Source organism: Oreochromis niloticus, linkage group LG3, assembly GCF_001858045.2.
Source record: "Oreochromis niloticus isolate F11D_XX linkage group LG3, O_niloticus_UMD_NMBU, whole genome shotgun sequence".
Classification (NCBI taxonomy): domain Eukaryota; kingdom Metazoa; phylum Chordata; class Actinopteri; order Cichliformes; family Cichlidae; genus Oreochromis; species Oreochromis niloticus.
The window spans coordinates 3736310-3763224 of record NC_031967.2 but is presented as its reverse complement, the minus strand read 5'-3'; the positions used below and the strand labels follow the sequence as shown (position 1 = coordinate 3763224).

Below are 26915 nucleotides of genomic sequence, written 5' to 3'. Positions count from 1 at the left end.
CTGTGATTTGCTTGGATACCTAGGACCAGAGATATACCTTGCCGGTAAACACAGCAGCCAAGCTTTACCCCCAGCCCTCATGGGTGGCATTAAGTACCCCTCCACCTGGGCCAGGAACACATCCTCCCCACCCATGTACTATTCTGGTGGGGCTGAAGGGATCAGTGGCGGTGGTAGTTGTGGCAAGTACTCACCTACACCAATAGGTGGTAGTGCAGGCTTGTCTTTACACCTAAATCCCACCACCCTGGCTATGCTGCAGCAGCACAACTATATCCCTTACTTTAGAGGTACCAGTGACTAAAGACTAAGACATGGTCCAATGCAGACAATGGACTACTTGCTGGAATCATTGCTGCTAAAATTTTAAAAAGAGAAAAATAATAAAAACCAAGAAAAATCTCTATATTTAATAAATATTTAGAAGAGGCTTTAAAGTGTCCCAAAAGCTGGTTTCCAAGATGCCTGAAAAGAAGCATGGAAACCTGGTGATTCAGCAGCAAACCAGTCCTGTCTGTATTCGACTAAGATCAAAGGTCTTACAGAATGGAGTGCTGTGACCAATGACCTGACTTCGCATGGATTTACCAACAGTTTAACCGTGTGCTGGAAACTCTCACTGTGTATGTTTTAGACCTGGATTTACCATAGAATTATGAGCCATAATGGGAAACAGAGTGACTATACTGGTGTGAACTGCTGTAAACTTTGGGTCACTCGTGAAGCTTTATTTTCATTCTGTATTCTCACTGATTCTTGAACTAAAGCCATGAAACCACTGATGCGGTTTACAATGTCACACATCCCTGAAATCAACATCACAAACCAGTACCTTTCACATTTCCCTCGCATAATGTAACCCCTGCCTGGGGGCTTATTCAACAAGCTCGCTTTCCTTCATCCCCTGATCTCCCTCACCTCTCAGGGTTCAAACAGGACCCCCTACCTGACCCTAAACCTAGGACATCCCTGCATCTCAGTTTACCTCCTCCTAACGGTAAAGACAATAGCAGTTCTGTTTTCTGTGTTTCCTCTCCCTGTAGTGGAATGGATAGCAGGTTTTGTGATGTTGTGTTCTGGTATTGTGGTGTTGTCGGGTTTCATGGGATGCATCAAGATATATTTTTAGGATTGCTCCTTTTTTCTCATTCTGCTTGCCCTGTTCACTTGTGTCTGTGAATGTGGTTATTGTTATGCATGGTTTAACTCCTTGTAGACCTGTTTGTGACCCTGATACATCTGGTATTGACTTTTAGAGGATGGTTAAGGGCGATTTCATTTTTGCGCTTGTCTGTACAGCCTAGCTTTGATCTTAGATCCACTCTGCTATTTTTCTTGAATGATCCCTTGTTCATTGTCATAATATAGACTTTATCACCGTGAATTTGATATGAATTTGAAGAGAATCAAGGTTTTCTAACTCGATGACTGATAAATGGTAAATTTCTAACACAGAATCATTGGAAAAGTCTGTTGTGTATGTCAAAGATCTAAATTGTGTCAGAGAGGATTAAGAGGATAAGTAGCAGCTAGGTGCTTGCTAATCAAATGTCGTACACTTGAATAGTTGGTCATTGGCAAGTGTGTCCAAAACTCAAAGCTCATGTTAAAGTTCGTGATAGTACAATAAGAAAACACTAAGCAAGTATGGCTTGTTTGGAAGCCCTGTTCTAAAAAAGCAGGCCAGCATGGCTTGGGTTTGCAAAGTTGCATTTGAACAAACCACAAGACTTCCGGAACAATATCGTTTGGACAGATGAGATCAAAGTGGAGACGTTTGCTCATAATGGACAGCATGCAACAGGAAAATGATCCCAATAGAATGGCTGAAAAAGAAAAGAACCAAGGTGTTGCAGTGGCCCAGTCAAGGTCCAGACCTCAAACTGATAGATATCTTAAGAGAGCTGTACATGAACAAATACCCGCAAACATCAATGAGCAGAAGAAATCTTGAAGAGAAGAGGAACAACATTTTTCTTAAAAATCTTATGCGAGATAGTGATAAAGTCGTAAAGAAAACAAGTACTTCAAGTTGTTGCTGCTAAAGGTAGCTCATGTGTGTGTTCAGTTTGTCACAGGACTGCATCAAGCCCTGTGAAAACTTTCTTTTTCATATGATTGCATCTGCAGATGTTGTCAGTTTTTCAGCAACGGACCCAATAAAATATTCCATGACACGGTTTAAAGAAAACACTTGGCTTAATACCACCACTAATCAGTTGATTCAGCAATAAAACCATAAACACAAACTAGTGCACCACTAGTGAATGTGGAGTCTAGAGATATTCCCACTTTCAGGCAATCATACACGTGTATGAAACAATTTATCACCCACAATAGATAATAATATATTAATTGATATTAATATATCACTTAACTTACCATTTCAGTTTTGACCTGCTGTACCTGCTCCATCCAATAATATGAACATTAAAACTCGTGTTAGCAGTGTTGTCTGCTTGTGCCTTGGGCTACATTTGGCTGCTGTTTTAAATTTAGTTTTATGAGCACATCCATATTGGTTTAATGGGTAAAAATGAACAAATGAATAATTAGATAAGCTGCTAATAATTTTTTTAGAACTATATAAATACCAGCTTGAGAAAACTCTTGTAAAATTTCATTATCAGTGTGACTTTTCCAGTCGTTTCAGCATTTAGCACTGTCAAAGAATCGTTTCCAGCAAGCAAAGAAAGACACAACTCAAACATGTATATACATGGGTGATCTCAGTGGAGACTCACACTGAGACATCAGTTCCCTCTGTATTTATACACTGCTCCTTCCTAAAATATGTCAGGTCGGTGCCCCTTGTGTGTAAAACAACTCCTTACAAGGTGATAAGCATGAAACATATGTTCAAACAGTTAAAAATAGGAACTGGTCAAGCTTATCTCAGCAAACTCAGCAAGGGTGGAGGCACCTGTGGTATTTCCTCATGCAAGCTTTGTCATGAAACACAATGTATGCAGGAGTTTAAATGAAGCTAAACAACTAGGGATTTTTAACTACAATAGAGCAGAATACATATAAAAATCCTTTAACAAGCACTATCAGAGAGACTAGTTTACTGATGACTAAAGGGCATGCAAGGTCACAAATGCCCACGTCTTCAAAAGGCTGCGCAAGGACTATTAAGCTCAAATATTTGTTTAGTAGTTTTCATTTTTAATGCAATTTGAAGAGTACTTGAAGAGTGATTTAAGAGGTGGAGACACATTTTGCACAGAAAATCACGAGCACTTGGGCCAGGGTTTGGGGTGAAGAGGCTGAGATGGGAACTCTTTTATGGGGAAGATGAAAGAGAGGAGTAACACAGAAATGAAACAGACCAAGCAGACTGATCTGTAAATTGGGATCTGGTTTCCAGTTGCAGTGGCATGCAGCGTAGTGTTGCCTTGGAACTGCTGTTTGTCTTTATGCAACAGACTTGTGTTTTAATGATGTTTTATTGTAGTATTAAGACTTGCTGTCAGCTGCACTCAAGTTATCCAGATGTTTTGCTCTGCAGATTACCCCCTAAGGGGCAAAAAGTGTTTTGAAATGAAGTGACACTGATGATGGATATTTAGGAAAGAACCTTGTAAGGATGAAAAATGCATGTTTTCATTTTAATCCCCAGATTCCTTGTTAATGATCCCAAAGCCATCTTTTATATCTTGTTTTGTGTTATTGGTTTTTGATAAATGAATGACTTTGACATTGTGTAATCTGTTGAGATAAACTGTAATGCATCTCCTCCCAAACTCTCTTAGCCTCTTGTCTTAGCTCCAGATGTTTGTATGGATGATCTGCCCTACATTTAGACCTGCACTAACAGTACTATTGTGTGTATGTGTGTGTTTCTGTATGTGAAGGGGATCACTTAGACTTGCGTGACAGTGATCTCATCCACTTGCATCCAGATCCCTGACCATAATTCCTCTGTGTCTAAGGGGAGATGAGTGTGTGTGTTCAGTCAGCTAACACTCTCACACAGAGACACAGTCTCAATCCCCTCTGTGTTTCTTCCTCAAAGCTCTGGATGTAGAGTGTTTATTACTTTTGGCTTCACTGTTGTCAGTGACTCCATCACCCAGCCTGCTTGTGTTGTAACAGTGGGTGTGCCCTGGTTGTGATCATAGATACGCAGCACCCAAATGCATGCAGTCAGCAAAATGCGAAAGCATGTCACATTGTTACACTTAGCACATGGAAAATGATACGTGATGAGAGGCCATCGACGCCCTTTAGGTGTGCTATGATACTAACTTTTATTGGTTTTTTTACATTTATATTATAAGGTAAAGACCTTACAATAATAAGGTCACTTATAATTCAAACAAAGATTTGTAGTAGATGTGTGGTAGAAGCTTTTCAGCTGCTGTTTCCAAACATTTTGGAGGACTTTCTGAAACCATAGAGTAGCACAGAGTTGACATCTGGCCGGACTCCAAGGGCTTTATAAGTTCCATATAAATCACTTGATTGGTTTTCCATAATAACTTCTACAGCATCAGAATAAACAAACTAAAAACAAGTTCTTGCTGTCCTGTGCAGAGTTGCGAGAGGCCTTTTCTATCTTAATGTGCGAGCCCTCTGACATGGCAGACACATAAAGAACTCTATGGACATCCCACAATTGGTAATTTCAAACTGGCCTCATACATTGACATAATTTAAAGAAAACTCTTAAATTAATAAAGTTTTGTATTAATGTGTTTATGCGAGGTAAATTTGGCTTGTAGTGTAAAGTTGGCAGTAAGACTGAAAAAAGAGTCATAAAAAAAGCCAATCCGAATCCTGCAGGCTGAGATGTAAGTTGCCTAAGATGAATGAGCATCTGAAATTCTACATTGCATTTAGCTTCTTAATGATACTTTGAAAGGAAAGTACACTAGGTGACAGACATGTCTTCCTGTGCTTGGGAATCTCCGTAAATATCTAAAAATATCTCATTTGCATTTGGGCTGATGAACAACATAGTGTAAGATTATTTACATTAAAGTGCTAGCAAGAATTATTTATAAATCTCATCAGTTAGCAGGTAGAAGACCCAAATAACATTCCATAAAAATTTGACTATTCAGGATAAAATGAATACAGACACACTGTAAATGGCTGGGTTATCAAGTCACTGGATAAGGTATTATAGTAATAGCTGCATGTCTGAGCTGTATAAGTAACCTTACCATAATACTGTTTTCTGTCCCCCCAATTCCCTTTTTTTCCTTCCAAACTCTTTCCCCTTTGCCTTCCATATTCAATGCCCTCCACGTTTGGAGGTAGTGAAAGCGGTCGGAGTACCCCCAGCTTATCCACCTATTCTGATGGCAAATCCCCCTCATCTACTTCTACATACGTGGCTGCTCCCCGGCATTTCCACATACCAGGTAGGCCATACAGGACTGCTTTTCACAGCTCAGCCCACGATTTTCACATCATTACACTTCAGAAAATAGGCCATCATTAACCATAGCCATTATAGAATCCTGATCAAACTAAACTAAACTAAACTTGATATTTAGTCTGTTGTGAACTTAGGTTCAGGTTAGATTAACTGCAGCAAAGTTAAAATCTCAGCCAGTGCAATTCACTCAGTTTGGGTGTCTAGTTTGTCTTATTCATTTATTTATTTAGTTATATAAAATGAAATTAATTGATGCAATTTCTTTCTAGTAATTTACATAGAAAAGCTTTTGACATTATTAAGAAGATCAAAGACATGGAGCTTGATTATTATTTGAACAAGTGTCAGTGTCTGTATTTAGCCAGTGGGTTCTTCTAAATGGCCCGAATCAGCTTGATGAATGCCACCTATGCCATGTAAAGCTACCTGTTCTGCTCCATTTGTAGGATAAGTTTCGTTTCCAGTTATTTCATACATGAGTTCAAAGAAATCCATAACAGCAGAGGAAAGTTTGTCTTTACCTGGTAGGAAGGCTTTGAGGACCAGGCAATTGGTAACATTGGCAAGATTCTTCTTACTCATAAAAGAGACACTAATTATAAACTTCACAGGATTAATATGGTTTTTTCATGCAGAATATTTTAGCACTTGACTTCTTTATATTCTGTTGGACTCTTGGACTTTAATTCCCAGTGTTCTTACTGTTTACTAATTTCAGAATAACTGCACAGAAACAATCAAACAGCAGTGACACAAGATCCCAACATTTGGAAAAGTAGTCACATTTAACTCTGTTGTCTTTGCTGCTTTCTCAAAGAGGGAAATGGAAAAATAATTCCCATTGTCAATTATACTGTCAGTCGTGGAGAAGGGGAAAAAACCGTCATGCTGGAAGCAAATTATCCACTTCATGGCTTTCATAGTCATTGCTCTTATTGCTTTTATATGGATATTGTTTCAAATGCTGGCAGGCACTGAAACAATCCAGAGAAATGACCAGCATCTGTTGTTTTATTGTGAGTCGTGTTTCTGCCGTGTCTTAATGTGTGACAGTCGTTACTAAGCATCTCCATCAGAGGCCTAGACAGGTTCACTGACACTAAGATGGATTAGATCAGCTTTAGGGGATAACGCACAGTCCTCATCATTCTGCAAAGGTACTTTAACTAGCACTGCAGTGTTTGCAACAATTCTTGAACAAACCTTCAACTTTGGACTTATGTTTAATGTTTATGTTAATAATTTAGATGCCATTTTTGAATGATTTTATTTGAAATTCTCTCAAATCTGCTAATACAAGTGGATTTTTTGATCCTAGAGGATTATGTGTGGCTGCTGATTTTAATCTTTCAGGATCATTCAATTGTTCTACATCAAATGACCTGCCATTCCCCTTAAACAGTGACCAATAAATTAATGTGTTTCGAATATGTTGCATGAATTTAAAATTGCTGATTTATCTGAGGTGCCAAAATGAAAATGACAAATGACTTGTGTTGAATCAGCTTTCCTGTTCCCCCGTTTGCTTCTTAAATATATCTCATCCCGCAATAACTGCTAACTCATGCTTCTTTTTCTCCATTTTCTCTTTCTTTCTCTACCCTGCCCATGTTGGCTTCTTCCATTTTCTTTCTTCTGCTCTGTTCCCATCTTCAGAGACTATGGTCAAAGATAATATCTATAGAAAACCCCCCATCTACAAACAGCATGGTACAGTCCACTTCGTCCTTAACACTTCTTTATCTGGTCTGGTCTCTGCACGATGTGTTGCATGCTGCCTGTCAGTCACGTCATTCATTCCAGTTCTCCTCCTTTATGTTCTAAGAACTTCGCTTGTCTAGAAGGCTCTATGGATCTACATGCATAGAACTGGTGTACTTCACCCAGAATCCATGATTGTTGAACAATTGGATGGTGGGCAATGCTATGGCAATTTAACAACAAAATAAAATAATCATTTTAAAAAAACCTTAAAGTTTCTGATCAAACATTTTAGGTGTGAGTTACATGATGCTACCTACAGTATGACCCTTCTCTGAGAGCAGATGACCTTCCTTTTACTAAAATCCAATTGGATATTCTGCAGTGTAAAGGTATGGATGTGTCATCCATACCTTTACACTGCAGAATATCCAGAATAGTCTCTTAGTTTAAAGGCTTACAGATGCAGAATATTGCAGTGGCTCCCAGAGAATTTCTGTAATCCAAGCAGTGTGTCATGAACAGTGCAGTTTGCATTTTGAATATGTATGAATATGTATAACATGTTTGCCTAAAATTGCTTAAAAACTTCTATGACTTGTGTTCACTGTTACTGAAATCATTTATCGCAGGCTTTTGGGAACTATCCCATTTAATGATGGTACTGGCACCTATAGGATAGAGTATGTTAAATACAGTGTTGGTCAAGTTACTTGAAAAAAGTGATTAGTTACTTTATTTCTTAGTTACTTTGTTACTTTTTAAAAACATAATACACACTCCAAATAGGTAATAAAGCAATAGACCTTCCAGCCCAATTCTACTTTTTTTTCATAATCCATCATATATAATGGAGTCAAATAAATTTCTTTTTTTTTAAATTGTTTTATTAGTTTTAATCTTCTAACTTTATGCAAATTGCATCAAGAAAAAATTATAATCAACATTCTTTGACTGGAAGAAATTAGTTTACAATTAAACCTATTTTTTGCATATTACAGCATATAAAATAAAATAATTTTTTATGTTTATACTCACTCTTTCAAATAGATGCAAGTAAAACACAGCAAAAAAATAAATAAATCAAAGATTCAGCAGCACTGAGTTCTGTCGCTTCTAAATCTATTTTCATCTGTTTAGCAGGAGTGGGGCGGGTGCAGGTTTGCCCGGTATTGCAGCGGTCATGTCAGTGGGGGGTCCGGGGTTTCTCTGTGAATTTCACATTCCCGTGGCAGCGTGCTTGGTGCTCGCTCAGATTTGAAGTTTAATTTTTCACTGTAGGAAGAAGTTTTCTTCCAACGCAGAGTGTACACTAATGTTTTTGTCACTTTTTACGGAATCAAACTCAAAGTAATGTCAGTACTTCCACCCACTCCATTGTTGATCTGTGCTCGTCTGTTACCACGGACGCTGCACGCTCGTACATCATTGTCATGAGACACTCTCACAAACAAACTCACAGTTTAGTAACGCAGTAATGCAGCGTGCTTAGGGGAAAGTAAGTAGTAGTAGTCTAATTACTTTTTTGCAGTAGTAATCCCTTACTTTACTCGTTACTTGAAAAAAGTAATCGGATTACGCGTTACTGTCAATCTCTGGTTAAATATCGGTGAGTCCTGATCAAACATTTGCTAAATCAGCGTTGTTCAGTTTAAGGCAGGTTATCTCTCGTTTTGGGTCTGTAGGTAACATTGTTACACAATGTTATAATTTATTTTTTAACAATTTTAGAAATATCCCTAATTTCAATATCTCACACAGTGAAACATTGATTATTCATCTTCCTAATCCAAACTATGTGGGAGTGGAGCTGTTTGGGATTTGGGCCCATGGGTGTTTTTTGCTCATCCTGTTCCTGCATGTGTGCACTCATTCCACCAGCTCATTGGTTGATTTCATTGGTGATGCTGTAACTGTCTGTACACTGTGAATGGTCAGGCACATGAATCATGTTGTGTTAGTATGTTCGGTTAGTATGGTGAAGTGTCTCTTTGTGTCTCTACCCTAATTATTGTGTTGTGTGCCTAAATTATAATTTTTGGTCTACACTTCTAGTAACCCTAGACTATGTTGCATACTTTAAGAAATCTAGTCTAACTTCACAGGCTCACCCAAAATGCATGAACACGGGACTCCAAGGAGCTAATGTCACCACTACCACACAAGGATATCATCATCACTATCAACAAGTAACAGTGACATGTAAATCAACTGAGCTGGCTTTTGACAGCTAGATTGGAAGCATTCAAGCAGACATTAGATCACAGACAAAGTGTACTGTTTGCCAAAAAAAGAAAAACACCTCCCTTTACTGATCTCCTAACTGCCTTTAGACTTGTGATGTGTTTTAGCTTAAGTTTATTTTCAGTGGGCTACACCTACTTTGTGGGAATTGGATCCAGGTTTTTTAGGGGTCATCTCTAAAGTTTTCATGTTTTACACAATCTTGCGTATGAATTCACTTAACATCATAATGTCAGTATGTCAGAAACATCACAAATAGTTCCACATGCTTGTATGATAAGTTTACAACAAAGCTGTGACCAACACATTTTAAGATTTAGTTTCTCTTGGCCCCACAACCTGAAGATATACATTAATTTACACTGCGTTGGGCTATCAAGTGCCTATACTCCTGAAATTGTCTTGTGTTGCAATGCATTCTAATAAATAAAAAGTGCAAATGACACCAGGAATGCACAACATTGATATTGTAAACACCTGAATACCAAAACAGCTACTAGCCTGTTCCTCACTATGACCTCAGTCACACTGGCTTAGATACCATCTTTTATGGCCCTGCCAACCAAGATGAAATTTTATGAAAACACTTGCTAGCGCAGAGATAATAAGTGTCACGCAAATAGGAAAAAGAAAATGTTTGCGTTTAGAGTAAAAGTTTTGCCTCACAGTTTTAACTTTTACTGCGAAGGTAAGCGTCCTCTGATTCTGGTTTGTGTTTTTGTTTCACGAGTCAACGAGTAGCTGACAGTAGTTGACTTCTTAACTCTAACAGCAGCCTCCACTAACTATTCTCCAATAGATATTTTTTCCCAAGCAATCTGTGATTGCCAGGAGGTTGCCAATTGGTCCCAAGCCCTTTGTGAATGAGGTCATGTCGAAAGTTTTGCCATTCGGCGTTGCGTTTTTCAGAATTGTGAAATTGTTAACATCTCGTACAGAGAGATTAAAGAAGGATAAGTATATAATAATACTATTACTTGTAAGTAAAAGTAATAAAATAATGTTGTACTTTGTATTTTGATTCCAGATGACAGTTTATTTATTTCAGTATTAACTACAGGACTGGAAAATTAAATTCACCAAATACAAAGAGTTGATTCTTTAGAGGAAATTGATGCCCTTGGCCATTGGCACATAAATTTGAAAGCTGAAATTTGGTTCTTAAGTAAGAAAGGTTGTCAAAGCAACATTACGATTCTCTTCTGGCACAGTAATGATTCACAGGAGAGTTCATGGTCATCTGTCATTTAGCAAACTGGTTATAAATGTAAAAGAAATGCATTTTGGGGTCTAGCCCTTTCTATCTATCCTAATGAGACAAGGGATATACATACAGAGTTTTATGGTAACTAGGCTTGTAGATCCTGACTCTTATGGCCAACAAGCCAATGTCCCACAGTGTACAGTGTAATCCTTTAGTTAAAGTATGAATTTTCTCCATGTTTGTAACATTGTGCTTGTGGAGCTCCCTGTGGATGCTCTCTGTGGCCGATGATGTCATGCAAAGGGGTCCAGGGATGATTAATATTGGTGTTAATAGTGCAGCACAGGGGAGCCGAGAGAGAGATAATCCAGCACATTAACTGTGACGTCATGTAACATCTGACTGTTTTGCAGCTTCTAGAACATCTTGGCAGGATGGTGAGGATAGCAAGGTGGGTCTGTGTGTACAGTTTCTGTCTTTATCCGTCTTTCCATATCTCTTTTCAAGTCATTTTCTTAAACTTTACAAATGCTGTACATCCATTCACTAATTTACTAACTCATACTTTGCCATCATCCGTCACCTCTTTCCATCTTTCTGTCCTTTTCTCTCTGTCTCTTACTTTCTCCTTGTAGAGGACCAGTTGGATGATTTTGAAGAGTGAGATTGATGGTCAGATGGGTCCAGAGGACATCGACCCCCGCAAATCAACCTGCAGTCTGCCCACTGACACTTCCCAACCTAGTAAGTATCTATTAACAAGCTTAGCTAGATGGTGAACTAGAGCTGACATAAATGAAAATAATTGTCTTTGCTTTTTTGTAGATTTCCCTTACAATAAGTCTGCATCTTTACCTGGCTATGGAAGAAACGGCATCTACAAGGTGAGCAGACAGATTCTGATATAGAATGGCCATCAAGATGCACAATCTCAGATCTTTGGTAGATCAGCCAAAGATCATATTTTAAAAGTGTCCAAGTCAGGTTTAATTTTTTAACCTGTGTTACTGAGACTTAGCACTGGAAACTCTGAACACAGAATAGTTAACGGTTAATGCCTAGTGCCAAACCAATTCACATTTACAGATGAGATGACCTCACCATAGTTTGGTCCTTCATTAACGCTACAGTCGCACTAGGGAAAACAGTGATTGGAGACTGGAGCATGACCAGAATTACTGTGACCATGTGCAATACACTTCCAGTCTTGTTGCCTTTCAAGTGGTTGCTTCGAAGATGGAGACCAGGTTTGTGACCACTCGCAGTCATTGCTGTCTTCAAAGCTATTTTGGTGCCTCAACATGGTGACTGGGATAAATCAGCAAAAATCACAAATATTTTACAGTCTGTTGCAAATTTCATGCACACAAATTAACTACTTACATTCAGTGATCAGTGAAATTTTCACAGAAACAGAATTTCCTTCACAAATAGTGACTGTAACTGTGAAATGACAGACTTTGCTTGTATGTAGGAATACCAGCTGACTCAAGTCCCCTCTGGTAAAACAGACAAGCTGCGCTTACTGGCACAGAATGACTCAGATTAACTGAAACGTGTTGGAATTTTGTTTGTGTTTTTAAATTAAAGCAGTACTTTGTCAATGACTCTGATACTGACTGCAGTCGGCTCAACTCAGAGCATAGTTGTTTAGAAACAACTTGCCTTCTACCAGGTAACCTGGCAAACACCTCACATTGCAGTCACCACAACTACTTGTGATCAGTGATCAGATGTGAAGAAATACATTTAAATCAGTACCAACAGTGGCTCCTACTTGCAATGAAGTTGCTATCCTGTTTCTACTATAGTTTAATTGAGCAAATATAGAGCAAACAGATGTCTGGATCTGACAGCTTTTGCCATTTAGACCACTACCTGGTGCTGTTTCCCATTCAGGGTCTCCATTTCTATGTGATTACACCATGGCTCTATCAAACCAACACTTTCCAGCCTTGTTTAGCCTCCCACTGACTACTAATCAACACAGGAAACCTCAGAGTAGCATATAAACCATTTAAATGTGTTGCTCTACCTTAAAAATCCACCTCCCTTTTATCACAGCTCTGGTATCAAATTTCACAGGGCCAGTCAGTACCATTCAGTCCACACAGGTAGTGCTCTGGTTTATTTAGGACATCGGGGGTAGTCTATGAGCCACTGATGCAATATAGCTGCTCTCCCTCTGTGTTTGTTGATGGATAGAGGACAGGCAGACCAAACAGAACAGAAGAGGAAATGAAAGCTCAAGAGCCACAACAAAGTCATGGCAAACTATATTGAACTATTTTTCACATGCTGACATTATTGTTAACATGGTGGATTTAATGTGCTACAAGTACAATCAAGTGAATTAGACTCTTCATATATTTCTTTCTGTGAAAATAATATCAAGACACAGTTTCCAATATTATACTTTTAAAGAATGATTTTTCTTTTCTTGGAGTAGAATGAAACCTAACTTAGTGTCTGTTTAAAATCCAAATTAATTAAACTACATTGCTGCAGCTTACAAATAGCTGTGATAGCTGTGTTCCAAGTTTCTCCAAATCAACCCTTTTTCTAATCATTACTCACTATTTATAATAGTATTTATAATAGTATTCTTAGTGTTGAGCAGTGAATTGAGAGTTACTATCATTATTCACGGGGCAATCGTGGCTCAAGAGTTGGGAGGGCGCCTTGTAATCGGAAGGTTGCCGGTTCGAGCCCCAGCTTGGACAGTCTAGGTCGTTGTGTCCTTGGGTCAGTGCGTCCCAGGGTGGCTATTGCTATAATTCAGGTAGGAGGTGATAAAGGCATGAATGAAGTTCTCAGCTGCAGAGTTTGAGTGTAAAGGCTAGAATCTGAAGATGTTCTTTTTTCCTCTTCCTTTTTTGGTTTTGTCCACTTACATGTTCCAGATCATGAAACAATTTTTAAACGCTAGACAAAGAGAACACCGGAATCCTAAATAATGATTATTTAATTTGTTAAGGGAAAAATGTAATTCAAACCTACTTGGCTTTGTATGAACTAACTTCAGGACATGAACTGATGGCAGGACATTGTCCTTTGGGATTTTCAGGTAGAGAGCAGAATTCATGATTCCATCAAATCATCCAGGTCATGAAGCAGCAAAGTAGCCACATCATCACACTGTTAGCACCACGTTTAACTCTTGGTAAACGCTAATTTTATCTGTCAACAGATTATTTTCCCAAAGGTCTGTAGGACAATGAAGACATTTTTTGGCAGATCAACCTTTGTTTTTATTTTGGTCAGCAGTGGTTTTTGCCATAGAACCCTCCTGTGGATGCCATTTCTTGCCAATTCTTTTATGACATCCCAGATGACTCATTGATGCACTCTTTGAGTAATCTTGGTAGTCTGGCCTCTCCTGGGAAGGTTCACCAATGTTCCAAGTTGTTTACATTTTTAGATAATGGGTCACACTGTGGTATGCCTTAGAATTGGAAATTAACTCATGTGCAGAATGACATAGTCCCAGGTGTTTCTTTAGACAGTTTCTTTCTTTTTGACACGATGTGTTGTTTTTTGAAATCTTTTAACCTACTTTACTTTTTCAGACAGTTTTCTTGATTCAACATTTCTGGCAGTAATCAGGCCTGGGTGTGACAAGTGAAATTAAACCCAGCTTTCCCCAAAAAATGTGTTTAATCAAACAATTATAAATCAATTGATTTAACAGTAATTAATTAACTGTGCAGGTGAATTACATTATCACACAGATAGATTTGGAATATAAAACTGCATATTTCCTTTGTTTTATATTATGTTGTCTAATATGCAAATGTGTTTGATGGTTTGAAACATTTAAATATGACAATATGTGATGAGAATGAAAGAATGGAGTCTCAGCTGGACCTCCAGAGATTGTTATTTTTGTTTTTGCTCAGTTAGATTAAGTTAACTGACATCCAGATTTTGAGTTTACAAGGGACAGAGGAGGGAGCTGATTGGAGAGTTTAGTGGTGGACAGTGAGGCCAGATGTATAAAGAGACTTGGATGAGATGGTATGCTTGACACACTGCCTGCACAGAGTTATAAGAACAGAGAAAAAATGCATGATAATTGCAGCTGGCAGGGTTAACACAGTGCAAGTCTGATGGAGTGATGTTGAAGCAGTCTAACAGTAACAAAAATTCTACAGGAAAGGGGGAGCTGTGAGAGTAAGTATGGACAATCCCCAAGGAGTGTAGAGGGACACAAGGGACAAAGAGTTGCTCAGAAATAAAGGTAGTTGAGGCTCTTGGGGATGGTAAACCTGAACTACCTGCAGTTGCATAAACACCCAATGGTAGTAATAACACCATTAACACAGACTAGTGACCCCAGGATCCCAGAATGGCAATGAAGTTTGTTCTGATGATGATGTCGTCTTGTTGGGAGAGAACAGCTGGGATACAATGCTCAGTGTACACCAATCTCTGTCAGGAGAATAATGCACATAGAAGAGGTGACACATAAGTAGGAAAGATTTCATGATATCAAAGCATTCAGGAGAGAGTTGATAGCAGAGAAATAGGAATTCCAATATTGAATATTTAATAGTTACCTGTCATACTCTTATCATCTTTGACAGACCATAGTAAGCTAATGCAAAGCTAATGCAAAGTATCCAAAGGAGTCTCAATATCCTGGCAAGATAGAAGCATCTTGCCATCTGCACGTTGCATTATGGGAATATAGCTTTTATATTCCTCTGTAGAGTTTTTTATGAGACAAAACACTGATCTTTAACTAAGCTACGTGCCAAATACTATTTGGACACTACTTATGTAGCTAAATAGATCTGACTTGTTGAGGAATGAACTTGAGACCTGGAGAGGTTGACCTGTTATGTCTGGTACCAAGGGAGCTAATAGTGATAGATTAGGCATCTTACAGCACATCCCAGTGAGATCAGGGTGGGAACATTTAGAGGCTGAGTAAATGCTTGGGCTGCTTGTCTTTTTCCTTGGATCATAATTCCTAAATGATAGTTTGAAGACTTTGTGCTTTGGAGCTAGTCTCAATTGGTCATTTTAGGAACTGCCAGATACCTCAAGAAATACTGTCTTGGCTTGATTTCTCAGATATTTAGGTTGACTCTTGGTTTACTTACAGACACCAAGAAATCCTCTGTACACTGTGTGTTAGTTTTCTAGCTAACATACCATATTTTTCCACTTTGCAAGCATGATGGTAGAGCATATATTGTATTTCATGTTGTTGCATGGAGACAAATTTAACATGGAACCATTAGCTTCCTGGCAGGCAAGATAGCTAATTAACTAGTTAGCTGTGTCAGATGTTAGATGGTGTGGTCTGTCCTTAGCTTGTGTGTTGCAGGGGTACTACAGTGAGAGAGACAACCATTCACACTCACATTTCACACCAGTTACGATTATGTGTATATCGTATATCAAAATCCCTGCCAGTTCAGCTTCATGAATTCTAAAGGCTTGGGAAGTATCACTGAATACTGATTTATTTTCAAAAATTATTTTTCTTATTTTAAAGAATAGTATTTGTTTTTCACTAGTTTTAACACTAGAAAATGGATTACTGGACAAACAGCAGAGACTTTACAATAACGGTCTCTCCTTGTCTCATCAGGTGGCTTTCAGTCTTTCTGAGCAAAGGAATCCAAACTCCCTATCAGAAGTGTCACATCCACTTCCCATTGCTAACTCTGAAAGAATGTGAGCAAATCAAGGGCAACAGCTTTTACTAAAAGGCTTTCAAATGAACCCTTGCTTTGATAAAGAGCAGCAGTGTTCTTGGCGGAATGACGCAGAATATCTGAATTATGGTCTAACTCTGTGTTTGTTTAATGTGTGTGTTCCTGCAGGCTGCTGAGATGATGGAGGATGAAGTGGACCCAGACTCCCAGAGCTGGGGAGGCATGAGAGGTGAGAGCGGACATGTATCTTCAGTTCTAATTTAAGTTTTTAAAGGTTTTATCAGCAAAACACTCATATACAGCATAGCACATTACACCCAGTGCAGTCTATAGGCGTCTTTTTTAACCATGCACGATCATATACCAACCAAGACTACCATACTGGAAGGGGTTAGTAGTATGACAGTTCTCTCACCTTACTCATTCTGACCAGGCTACAGCTCAACACCATCTTACAGTCTAGGCCTAGCTTAGCATCAGCATGGAAAATACCAAGGTGTCTCTAGGTCTCTGTTGGTATTCTCAGAAAGTCTGTTCATTAACACATATTTAATATCCCGTTGCTTTCTACCCTCTAAGTTTGGGGAACCACATAAATTATCTGAGTTTTGCTTGAGAAAAACAACTAGTGAGTCACCCTGACAAATTTATGAATTGTTCACTGTTAAGTGAAGCTGAAACTTGCTATTTTAACCTTGAGGACTAATTTAGAAATAAATTCAAAATCTTCTTTCCTCTCATGAGTGCATTCATTAACTCATAAATAAGCTTTTGAATACATGTCAGCCTGGCTTTGGGAACTTAAATAAAAACTTTTTAAATAAAGGTGTTAAGGAAGTGTCATCTGATTACTAGATGATTCACCTAAAATAGAATTTCTGTATTGTAGTTGTTCTCTTACATGAGAAATCATGTAGGTGGATACAGTGGAGGTGGGGGCTGTTGAAGCCTATCCCATCCTCCATAGGGCAAGAGGCAGGTCACACCCTGGACAGGGTCTGTCGCAGGGTTAATACAGAGAGCCAGGCAATCGCTATTCACATGTTAACCACTTAACCTAACCCCACTAAATGCACGTACCCGTGTCAGTTATCTGATTGTTTTAAATGGAGTTTTCACGTTGCTGAAACTGTTGTAAAATCTCACAGGCTCCATTCCCAAAACTGAATGTTTCCTTCCAAAAAATATTAGCCACGTCTTAAGCTATAAAATGTACACTAAATGGACCATATCATCTTTCTATGAGTCAGATCAAGGTTATTTTTACAATGCCTAATAACATTGCATATATGTTGCGATCAAGCATGCAGAGCCCTGTTGCTTTGGCTCCAGATCAGTTACAAGAAGTAAGAGCGAGGAAGGATGATGTCATTTTTCCAGCTCGAAAAATTAGTGCTGTGTGTTTACCAGTGCGTGCGTGTACGGTCTTGGCTGTATCTGAGGCAACGATTGAGTTGAAAGGATTCCAACCTCATAACAGTCTGTGTGTGTGAGCAGAGCGACCATTTCTAATGCTTTTTGACGCCTTTGAAACCCAATATTTTTGAAGAGATTTGGGTCCGCAAGTGTAATTTATTTTCAAGCTCACTTATGCTAGTTTTTATAATAGCTCTGAATTCAAATAAAAGATAACTGTTCCACCAGAGTAATTCCTTCTGTCTCTGTCTTTTCCCTCCTCAGAGTACAAGGTAAGAGTTTGCTACTACTTTGCAAATATACTTTCATATTCTTGGCAGCATTGTTAGGACATTGGATTATAATTGTATTCCCTAATAAATCTCCCACAATGCTTACTTTGTGTTGCCAGGTCTACCCTTATGAAATGCTGGCAGTGACGCATAGAGTGAAAGTGAAGCTTCCCAGAGATGTAGACCGCACCAGACTGGAGGTGAGCTCTAATCTTACTTTCCCCTCTGTTGTTTCCCTCCTTCCATCCGTAGGTCATTAACAGGCCTGAGAAAATATGAAATTTTGGCTTACAGAATTTTGTCAAGTCAAGAATTTGTGGTTTGGGTAGGATGGCTAGGCAGCTCAGCCAAGTGGGATAAAAGTATCAGCAAAAGCTTATAGAAGTGCCATCTTCAATCACTTAAGTGACAAATAAAAAATAAACGAACTATTTTCTCTAAGCATACACATTGTATGCTAAAATACAGTGCATCTGGAGATTTTATGAGAAATATAAGTATAATTTGCAGTAGTTTAATTTGATTTGGTGCCAGGTCATGGCAAGTTTAACACACATATATGTCCTATAATTATAATAAAGAAATAAAGTGAAATTGGACTTAATGTCCCAGAATAACCAATTTCCTGCTGCTGTTATTATTACACTACCCATTTAAAGATTCAAAACTTTCATTAAGTTTGAGCAGCTGAAAAAAGGAACAGTTTTTGTCTCTAAAAGAACCCATTTTGTAAAAATCCAATTGTGGTTTGTGTTGTGGTGCAGAGCTCATGGTTTTGCAGTCCTCGGAAGAGAGGTTTTATCTAAAAAACATCCTCTGAAACATTTCAGTCTTCAGTAACCCCACTATGAGAGTTCACTGTGAGGCTTTCAGTTAACAGAAATATTGTCCCAAGTGGAGTCTGACCATATTGAGGTTACTGAGGATACTCGAGAGATTCCCTCTGTGGTTGGAAATACCAGACTGGAGTCCTATTGTCAGAAGTGTGTGTAAGTGTGTGCAGAAGAGAAACTGTTTGACCTCCATTTTACCCGCCACTGATCTTGATCCTTGACCCCGAACTGTTGTAGGTTTAGCCATACTAATCAGCAGCTAAACCCAGAAAAAACAAAGAAAGCTATTCTTATACACATTTAAACCATACACTGCCTGCAAATAAACTCCAAAACCAGTAAAATGTGTCTTTCGGCATTCGAGGCAGGCTCTCTTGAAACTTGGGTTGCTATATTAAGTACCTTTTTTCACTATTATTGTAACAAAATATTTAAAGTATTTTAAATGTATTTATTTCTGTAAATACAGAGAATCATTGTAAAGAATATTAATGTTCTTTCTTTGAATATATATAACAAAAATATTGCACGTAACAATCAATGAGCCTGTTAGGATTAGGTCGATTAAGCTACCTGACCCATGCAACACCTCAAACTGACAGGTTTTTGATTGCTTTAAATTTATTTCAATTTAGTTTAACTTTGCTTATAGTCTTAATGAAAAGAAAAAGCTATAACTGGCTGTAGCTCAGGAGGTAGAGCAGGTCACCTACTGATCGGAAGGTTGGAGGTTCGATCCCAGGCTCCTCTGGTCTGCGTGCCAAGTGTCCTTGGGCAAGATACTAACCCCAAGTTGCTCTCCGATGCATCCATCGGAGTATGAATGTGTGTGAGTGTAGTTAGAAAGCACTCAGTATAGAGGTAGTGCTTGTGAGAATGGGTCTGACTGGGTGAATGTGGCGTGTTGTATAGAGCGCTTTGAGTACTCCGGGAGAGTAGAAAAGCGCTATATAAGAATCAGACCATTTAAGTACACACTGCATGTAGTTCTTGTGCCATGGAAAAATGCAAATTTAGGAACACAAACTGCAGTCCAGGCTATATAAAAATATAGAAATGCAAGAAAAAAGAGTTCCAAGTTCTTTGAAATAGTAAATAAATTGATAGTAGCATGTTTCTATTTGTGCACTCAAAGCTAATTCACCCACACATTCATGCAAGTAATTTTTTCTATGCCTAAGCGCTCATAACTGAAGAATGCAGACAGGAGGAGCTGCGGGATCAAGCCACTGACCTTCCAAATAGCAGACGACTCACTTCACCTCCTAAGCCAAAGCCAACCCCAAATATGCCTTCAGATATATTTGCTCATGTATTATCTGGATAAACACTGATGACTCTGTTATTTAGCTAGTGTGTGACCCTCTGTAAGGATGCCCGTTAAAGTGTAAACCCCCACAGTTAGGTCCACATTGGAGTGGCTATAGCCCAGGAGGTAGGTCACCCAATAATTTTAAGGTGTCATGTTTGATCTCATGCTGCTTCAGTGTAAATAAAAAATATCCTTGGGCAGAGAGTGTATTCCTATACACCTTAGAATAATCTGGCTACTTCTATCAGCAGTCATGTCTTCAATAAATACTATTTACTGGTTCCATTGGCAGCTATACATGGCTATGCCATAACCTCCACTATGTTTGACAGATCGTGTGGTATGCTTCAGATCATGAGCTGTTTCTCTCTTTTCTTCATGTTTTCTAAAAACCAAAGTTTTTGCAGCGTCTCTGATAGGTGGATTTTGGTTTTTCCGCCAAAAGATAACTTCCATCTCTTTCATCATAATCCTTCCTTTGGACCTCATACTGACATTTCAGCAAAAAGCTACAAAATACAATTCTCAGCATAAGCTCCAGATCTCTTGTTATACGATTACAAGGAAATAGGCCTCACTTGGCCATTAAACTACTTGCAGTTGTCCAGCTACTTTTGAGCCTCTGGAGATTGGGGAATATGTATAAAATGGCTGTAATTTTGAAACAGTTGAAGCAAAACTTGTATTAAAGTTGTAGAATTAAAGCTGAAAGTCTTTGGATTAAACCTCTTTAGCAGAATGCCAATCAGTGATCTGTTGCTACTGACAGCTAACAGAAAACACGTTGTATAACATACTGAATGGCATGAGTCATTGGTTTTACAGTTACACACAATAAAGTAATCACAGTATGTTGTTGTTGTTGGTGGTGGTGGTGATATGAAATGAGGAAGAGTATCCCCCTTTTTCATATCACCAGTGTCATTATCCTGTCAATTTGGCCGGTGAAAAATTTAAGGCACCTGAACATTTTTACCTCGAGGTGAAAACCAACAGGGCCACAATCTTCCTTCTGTTTGCTGATATAAAGCAGGTGATTGGCTGTTTCACAGAAATAGCTTTACCTAGTTCTTTGATCACAAAAAACACACATCTGCAGTGCACAGTGCAGGAAACATTTTATAATAAAGCTACCTACGCTCTTTTTCTGGGTTTAAATCAATGCCATGCAAGTTTTTGTTACGCTTTTTTTGTGTGCTTTTTTAGAGAGAACTTGGTGAGTGTTGGCAACATGAGGTTTTAGGATAGGAGTTGATTGGAAGAACTTATAAGGGATAAAATTCAAATTACTGTATTAAACATCAAGACAGAAGGCAATATTATGCCTGTTTACTGTGTGTGCTCACACAAACATGTCAGGATGTCTATCTAATATATGTGTCCAGGCTTAGACCATGACGCTGATACAGATTAATAAAAATTATGCTGGTCAAGAGCCAGAGATAATACTGCTTCAGGTAGAAATTAATTTATTGTTCTATTGATTAATCAGTTTGAGCAGCTCAATGGCAGCAAATTGCATAGCTTGCACTGCTGTGAAGGCACCCTTAATTCTGAATGATACATGTTTTCAAACAACACAGGTTACAACACAGGTTACTAGTATCTTTTACCAATACCTTGCTTATTTCATCAAGAAAATGCCAAATGGTTTGTATTCCAACATTCCTTCAATCCAGTCCTGTTAGCCTTTGAAAAAAATGTGTGCATTGTGAAATCAATTCGATACAATTCAGTTTTATTTATATAGTGCCAAATCACAACAACAGTTGCCTCAAGGCACTTAGTATTGTAAGATTACAATATTACAAAGAAAACCCCCAACATTCATATGACCCCCTTTGAGCAAGCATTTTGGTGGCAGTGGGAAAGGAAAAACTCCCTTTTAACAGGAAGAAACCTCCGGCAGAACCAAGCTCAGGGAGGGGCGGGGCCATCTGCCACAACTGGTTGGGGGTGAGGGGAGGAAGACCGAACAAATATGCACTGTGGAAGAGAGCCAGAGATTAATAATAACTAATAATTAAATGCAGGGAGTGAAAAAAGGTCATCATGGGAGTCACCCAACAGCCTACACCTATTGCAGTATAACTAAGGGAGGACTCAGGGTTAGCAAAAAGGAAGGTTTTAAGCCTAATCTTATGTATACATCGTATGTATGGTCGGAAGGGTAAGACGGCGCTGGCACGGCTGGCAGCCTTAACCCAATTTCCCTCGGGATAAATAAAGTATGATCAATCAATCAATCAATCAATCTAGTAGAAGTAGATAGAAGAGAGGGTGTCTGTTTACTGGATCCCAACTGGAAGCTGGTTTCACTGAAGAGAGGCCTGAAAGCAGAAGACCCTGCCTCCCATTCTACTTTTACAAGTAATTCTGCAGTCTGAGAGTGAAGTGCTCTGTTGGGGTGATATGATACTACAAGGTCTTTAAGATAAGATGATTCTTCTCATTATTCAACACTTTTTATGTGATGAGAAGGTTTTTAAATACAATTCTGGATTTAACAGGGAGCCAATAAGAAGAAGCCAAAATGGTTGGAATCTGCATTTTTTCTAGTTCCTGTCAGTACTCTTATTGCAGGATCAACTGAAGGCTTTTCAGGGAGTTTTAGGACATCTTGATATAAATTAATAGAATACACTAGGCTAGAAGTAATGAATGCATGAACTAGTTTTTCTACATCATTCTGAAAGAAGATGTTTATAATTTTAGAGAAAGTGTGCAAATAGAAGAAAACTGTTGATGAAAAACAAATATATGACAACTATTTTGCTGAGTTTAAAGATGTATGATCTTTATGGTAAAAAATAAATAAATAAAAGTACAGTTGTGGTCAATATGTCTGAACATCTTTTCACCCATTCTGCATCTTTATCATCAAAACACCAACCACCACCAGTGTTTCCTTTGGTTATAATTTGTTGACAAGAAGCTGCTGGGTATTACTGTTGTCCACTCTAAATAACAATGTTTTTTTCTGCCACAATTTCCTAATCCAGAGACATCTATCTCCAGAGGACTTTCAGCAAGTGTTCGGCATGACCCTGGAGCAGTTTGACCGCCTGGCTCTCTGGAAGAAGAACGACCTGAAGAAGAAGGCACGCCTTTTTTAGACAGAAAAACAATACTAAGCAAAATCTGAAAAAGTATCGAGAAGAAAACAAAATACAAAAAAAGCCCCATCGGAAATATCTATATATGCACCACCGTGATACCCCTTCTTCCTACTTTCCACCTCTAAAATGCCATGCCTGTGAAGCCACGGAGGAACCCTGCGAGGGCACAGTTTCACAAAGCTGTGGCGGGGATCTATAGCTTTTTGTATGCAGTGTGGTCCAAATATTTGACTGACAACCTTATGGAGAATGAGGAGCTGCGTTTGCATGGCCTGTGCTGATGCTCCTTGCCTCCTATGTGGTTTTTGCATCCACCCCTGACCCTCTCATATGCCAGTGCTTTCATACTCCATAAAAAAACAACAGCTTTTTCTAATTCTCATGCAGGCCTTCCTCCAGGTTTCTGTGGTTTGGAATGTTTTATGTGCACCTTCTTTTAATCTCAGTATTGACTTGTCTCTGTTTCTGTACCGAGTTTGTTTTCTCTTTGTGAGGTTTTGCCATCTTGTCTCTTTCTACATATCACCTGTTTGCTGCGCTGCCTTTTCTCTCTTGCTGCTTCTGCTCCTTGCACTAAGTTACTGTTACATATTCAAGACAGTTCATTTTTACACCCTTGCCATTACATTAGGATAGTGAAGAGACTGTAGACATTCACTGTTCAAGCATGTCAAGGCCAAAGACAGGGATAAAAAAAACAAAAAATATGTGATCTTTTACTTCAAAACTGTCTAAAACCACCTCATCATCTTTTGTTTCTGGTTTTCCTTCTTGTTCTATTCAATCAGAGAAGTTGGCCACATAGTTTTGATATCCGTGCTCTGGTACATTTGAATGTGGCTCCATATCTCACGCAAGCCTCTCATAAATCAGCCCAGATAGAGTAGCCAGGGGCTGGATAGCAGCCACAACTCTGAATCACAGTCAGCGAGAGGAAGAAAAGGAGGGGTAGAATACAGAAGATTTCAGGGTGTACAAACATGTCAAACATGCTGCATTGCTAGGGTGACGTGCACTCACATGAAAAAAAAAACCAAATACAATTATTTTTATAAGCTATTTTTGACTTTGGAAAGGATCATTAAACCAGTCAGGAGGATGCAGCTGAGAGAATCATCTTTTTTCTTTTTTTTGAACAAAATAAACCCGTTCAGACTTCAAGGTTCACATAACTGCAGCAGACTTAAGCTGAACAAGAGAGGTTTTGTTTGATTTTAAAGTCAATACTCTAACTGTATTATATCTTCTCAGCTAGAGAGTTAACTCTTTGTATGTTTGTTGTTTGAAAGTATTGTTGCGTACAGTAATAAAGCTATACATTCAAGCTGAAGTCCATCACCTTTGCTCGACTTTCTGGACCGTAAATCGATCAACTTGCCAACTAACATACTGTAACATGTATGTAAACATATACTGGATATATATCAGATTTATCTGTCTGCCATGGTGTATAACTCTTAAGGCATGCATGAGGATGGGAAATGGGGTTTGTCAACTGACCTCATATAAGAAATGAATGACAATATCATAAATGTGTTTTGAGTGATTGATTCTTTTCTGGTCAAATGAAGTGCCCAGCTCAGCTCCTTACATTAGCTTGTGTTAGGTATTTATTTAATTGCAATACCGGGGAAGGGATTTTATTTTTGAAATCTTGAGAGTGTTGTGTCAGGGAAGAGTGCTTTTGAAGAGAAACATATCAAATTTTGAGTTTAATCTGAGTGTCAAATGTTGCTCCTGTAAGTAACACACTAACTGTTGTCATGCATTGCCATGTCTTCTTTCTAATATTCATCTGCTATTAAAGTGCTTTATCCAAACTACAGAGTCACTATGGTTTTAAGTGCTTACGTTTGTGAGATTTTAAAAGCCCTTTTCTAATGGATACCTTCAAGTAAGTGGTACATGTGTGTGTGTCTATGGGACCACTGGTAAACCTAATGCTAATGCTTAGTATATCAGTCATAATCATTTTTAACAGGAAATATGTTTTAATGTAAAGAAAACTCCTCACTAGTTTTTCACAAAATAAGTTTTTTTTTATGTCACAATGCAAGTAGTTAATATGAAAATATTAGCTAAATCTTGAAATGTCTTTGTCTCGTATCTTACTCGGCCACTGCAGCTAATGGTGGAAGATTATTTGGATTCTTTCAATCCATTCTAAAATACTCCTTTACAAATAAAAGTCTTCATCACTAAAAATTTTGCTCACCATTTTTAGACACTAATGCAACCATTTTAATGTAGCTGCTCATGCTGGATCTACTCATGGAATAATCAGTCTGTAATAAAACATTAGTCCAAACTGAACCACTCACCACAAACAGTGTCCCTGTGGGGCCGTTTCAAGGCCTTTTTTTGATTGTCTATTCTTTGTTCCATGTGTACTCTCTAGTGTATGTAACAGAAGCAGACTGCTGTAAAATAAATAAATAAAAATACCAGTCCTTGCTGTCTTTGTCCTAGGTGAAAGCCTTACCTCTACCACATATTCTGGACAAAAACAAAGACTTTTGCAAAATAAATGTGAATAGTTTTTCCATGAATTTCCAAGACTTGAGAGGGCAATTTTATTAAAAAAAAAAACAAAAACAAAAAACGTACATATTCTGATAGAGTTACGTTTATTGTCGGGCTCATCACTGACTTGGACATCAGAGGATTGAGGATAACAAGCGAACCAGTAATTTTATTGGCTGCTGAATGTCATCCACACAAACATTTTCTCTTTTTTAATAATTTATAAAAGTAATGCAAAGTCATTTCCAAGATTAAATCAGACTGACTGTTAAAATGCCCCCTACCCTATTCATATGCTAAAGTCACAGCAGGAAGATCAGTGACTGGAGAGCCTGCACTGTGAACTTTGCAAGGTTGACAGCAACCTCACCTATAACATGTAAAGTATTTCCTGTAAAGAAAGAAAAACTTCCTGATAAGATAGCAATAGTAGTTCTTTATCATTTTGAGACTATCTGTTTACTCTGTTGCATATTCCATATGTACGGGGTATGACCCACCCTTGCTCGAGGGTTGTGGCTACTTTTTTAAGACACTCCAGCTAGCCTGGCCACGCCCCAAAGCTTACGTATAAAACAGCTGTGCAGACGTGAAATCGGTGATCATTTGATCTTCACTTGTGTATGTGTCAAGTCTTAGACCCTTATCACTTAAAACATTTCAGGCTCCTCCAGGTGTTGGGCCTATTTGCCCCTACCACACTCCTTGCCAGTGCCTCACGCCCCCACCCACTGGTGCATTGGTGGTTCCCCAGTGTCCTGTGCTGGATGCTCAGGTGTGTTTGGTATGGATACCAAAATTTGTAGTATCACACAGCACTACATCAACACTCAGTAACTCTGCTCTGTAAGTCTACATGGCCTCCCATTCATAGTTGCTTCCACTTTGCAATAATACCACTTTTGGTTGGTATTCTTGTAGAACATCAAGGAGGAAAGAAATTTTCCAAACCTTTGGATCCTATTACAATACCATGGTCAAATTCAACAAGCTCTTTCAACCTTCTTAAGGTTCATAAATTTATTGCCAAAGAATTGTGGTTTCATTAATATGTGATATCCCTTGTAGTTAAATCCAAACTGGATGTGCAGTGCCTTTAGGGGAGATCCAGAGATCTATTGCATCAATAAATAATTTCCTTAGAGGCTTAATTAGAAAATCAGCTTATTCTATTTAACATAAACTATCCAGCCAATCACTACAAGTCATTTTCTCCGTCCTTAGTGTTCAGCC

The 26915-nt window shown here is 38.5% G+C and overlaps 1 protein-coding gene across 17 annotated transcripts in view; it reads left to right on the top strand.

Moving 5' to 3' along the window:
• ablim2 (actin binding LIM protein family, member 2) overlaps positions 1-24979 on the top strand; it is an 89002-nt gene extending 64023 nt beyond the window's left edge. For 6 of the 17 annotated variants that reach the window (XM_025899370.1, XM_025899374.1, XM_019349173.2 and 3 more), the window contains 10 exons: positions 24-290; positions 5265-5372; positions 7046-7099; positions 10952-10989; positions 11174-11282; positions 11364-11422; positions 16376-16436; positions 17888-17895; positions 18015-18095; positions 23043-23156. In XM_025899370.1, the coding sequence (XP_025755155.1) occupies positions 24-290; positions 5265-5372; positions 7046-7099; positions 10952-10989; positions 11174-11282; positions 11364-11422; positions 16376-16436; positions 17888-17895; positions 18015-18095; positions 23043-23156 (899 nt within the window). Of the gene's footprint in view, positions 1-23; positions 291-925; positions 998-5264; positions 5373-7045; positions 7100-10951; positions 10990-11173; positions 11283-11363; positions 11423-16375; positions 16437-17887; positions 17896-18014; positions 18096-23042 lie in introns of all 17 variants that reach the window. The other 11 variants (XM_025899396.1, XM_025899393.1, XM_005464009.4 and 8 more) reach the window with 8 other exon arrangements.
• Positions 24980-26915: the final 1936 nt, after the last annotated feature.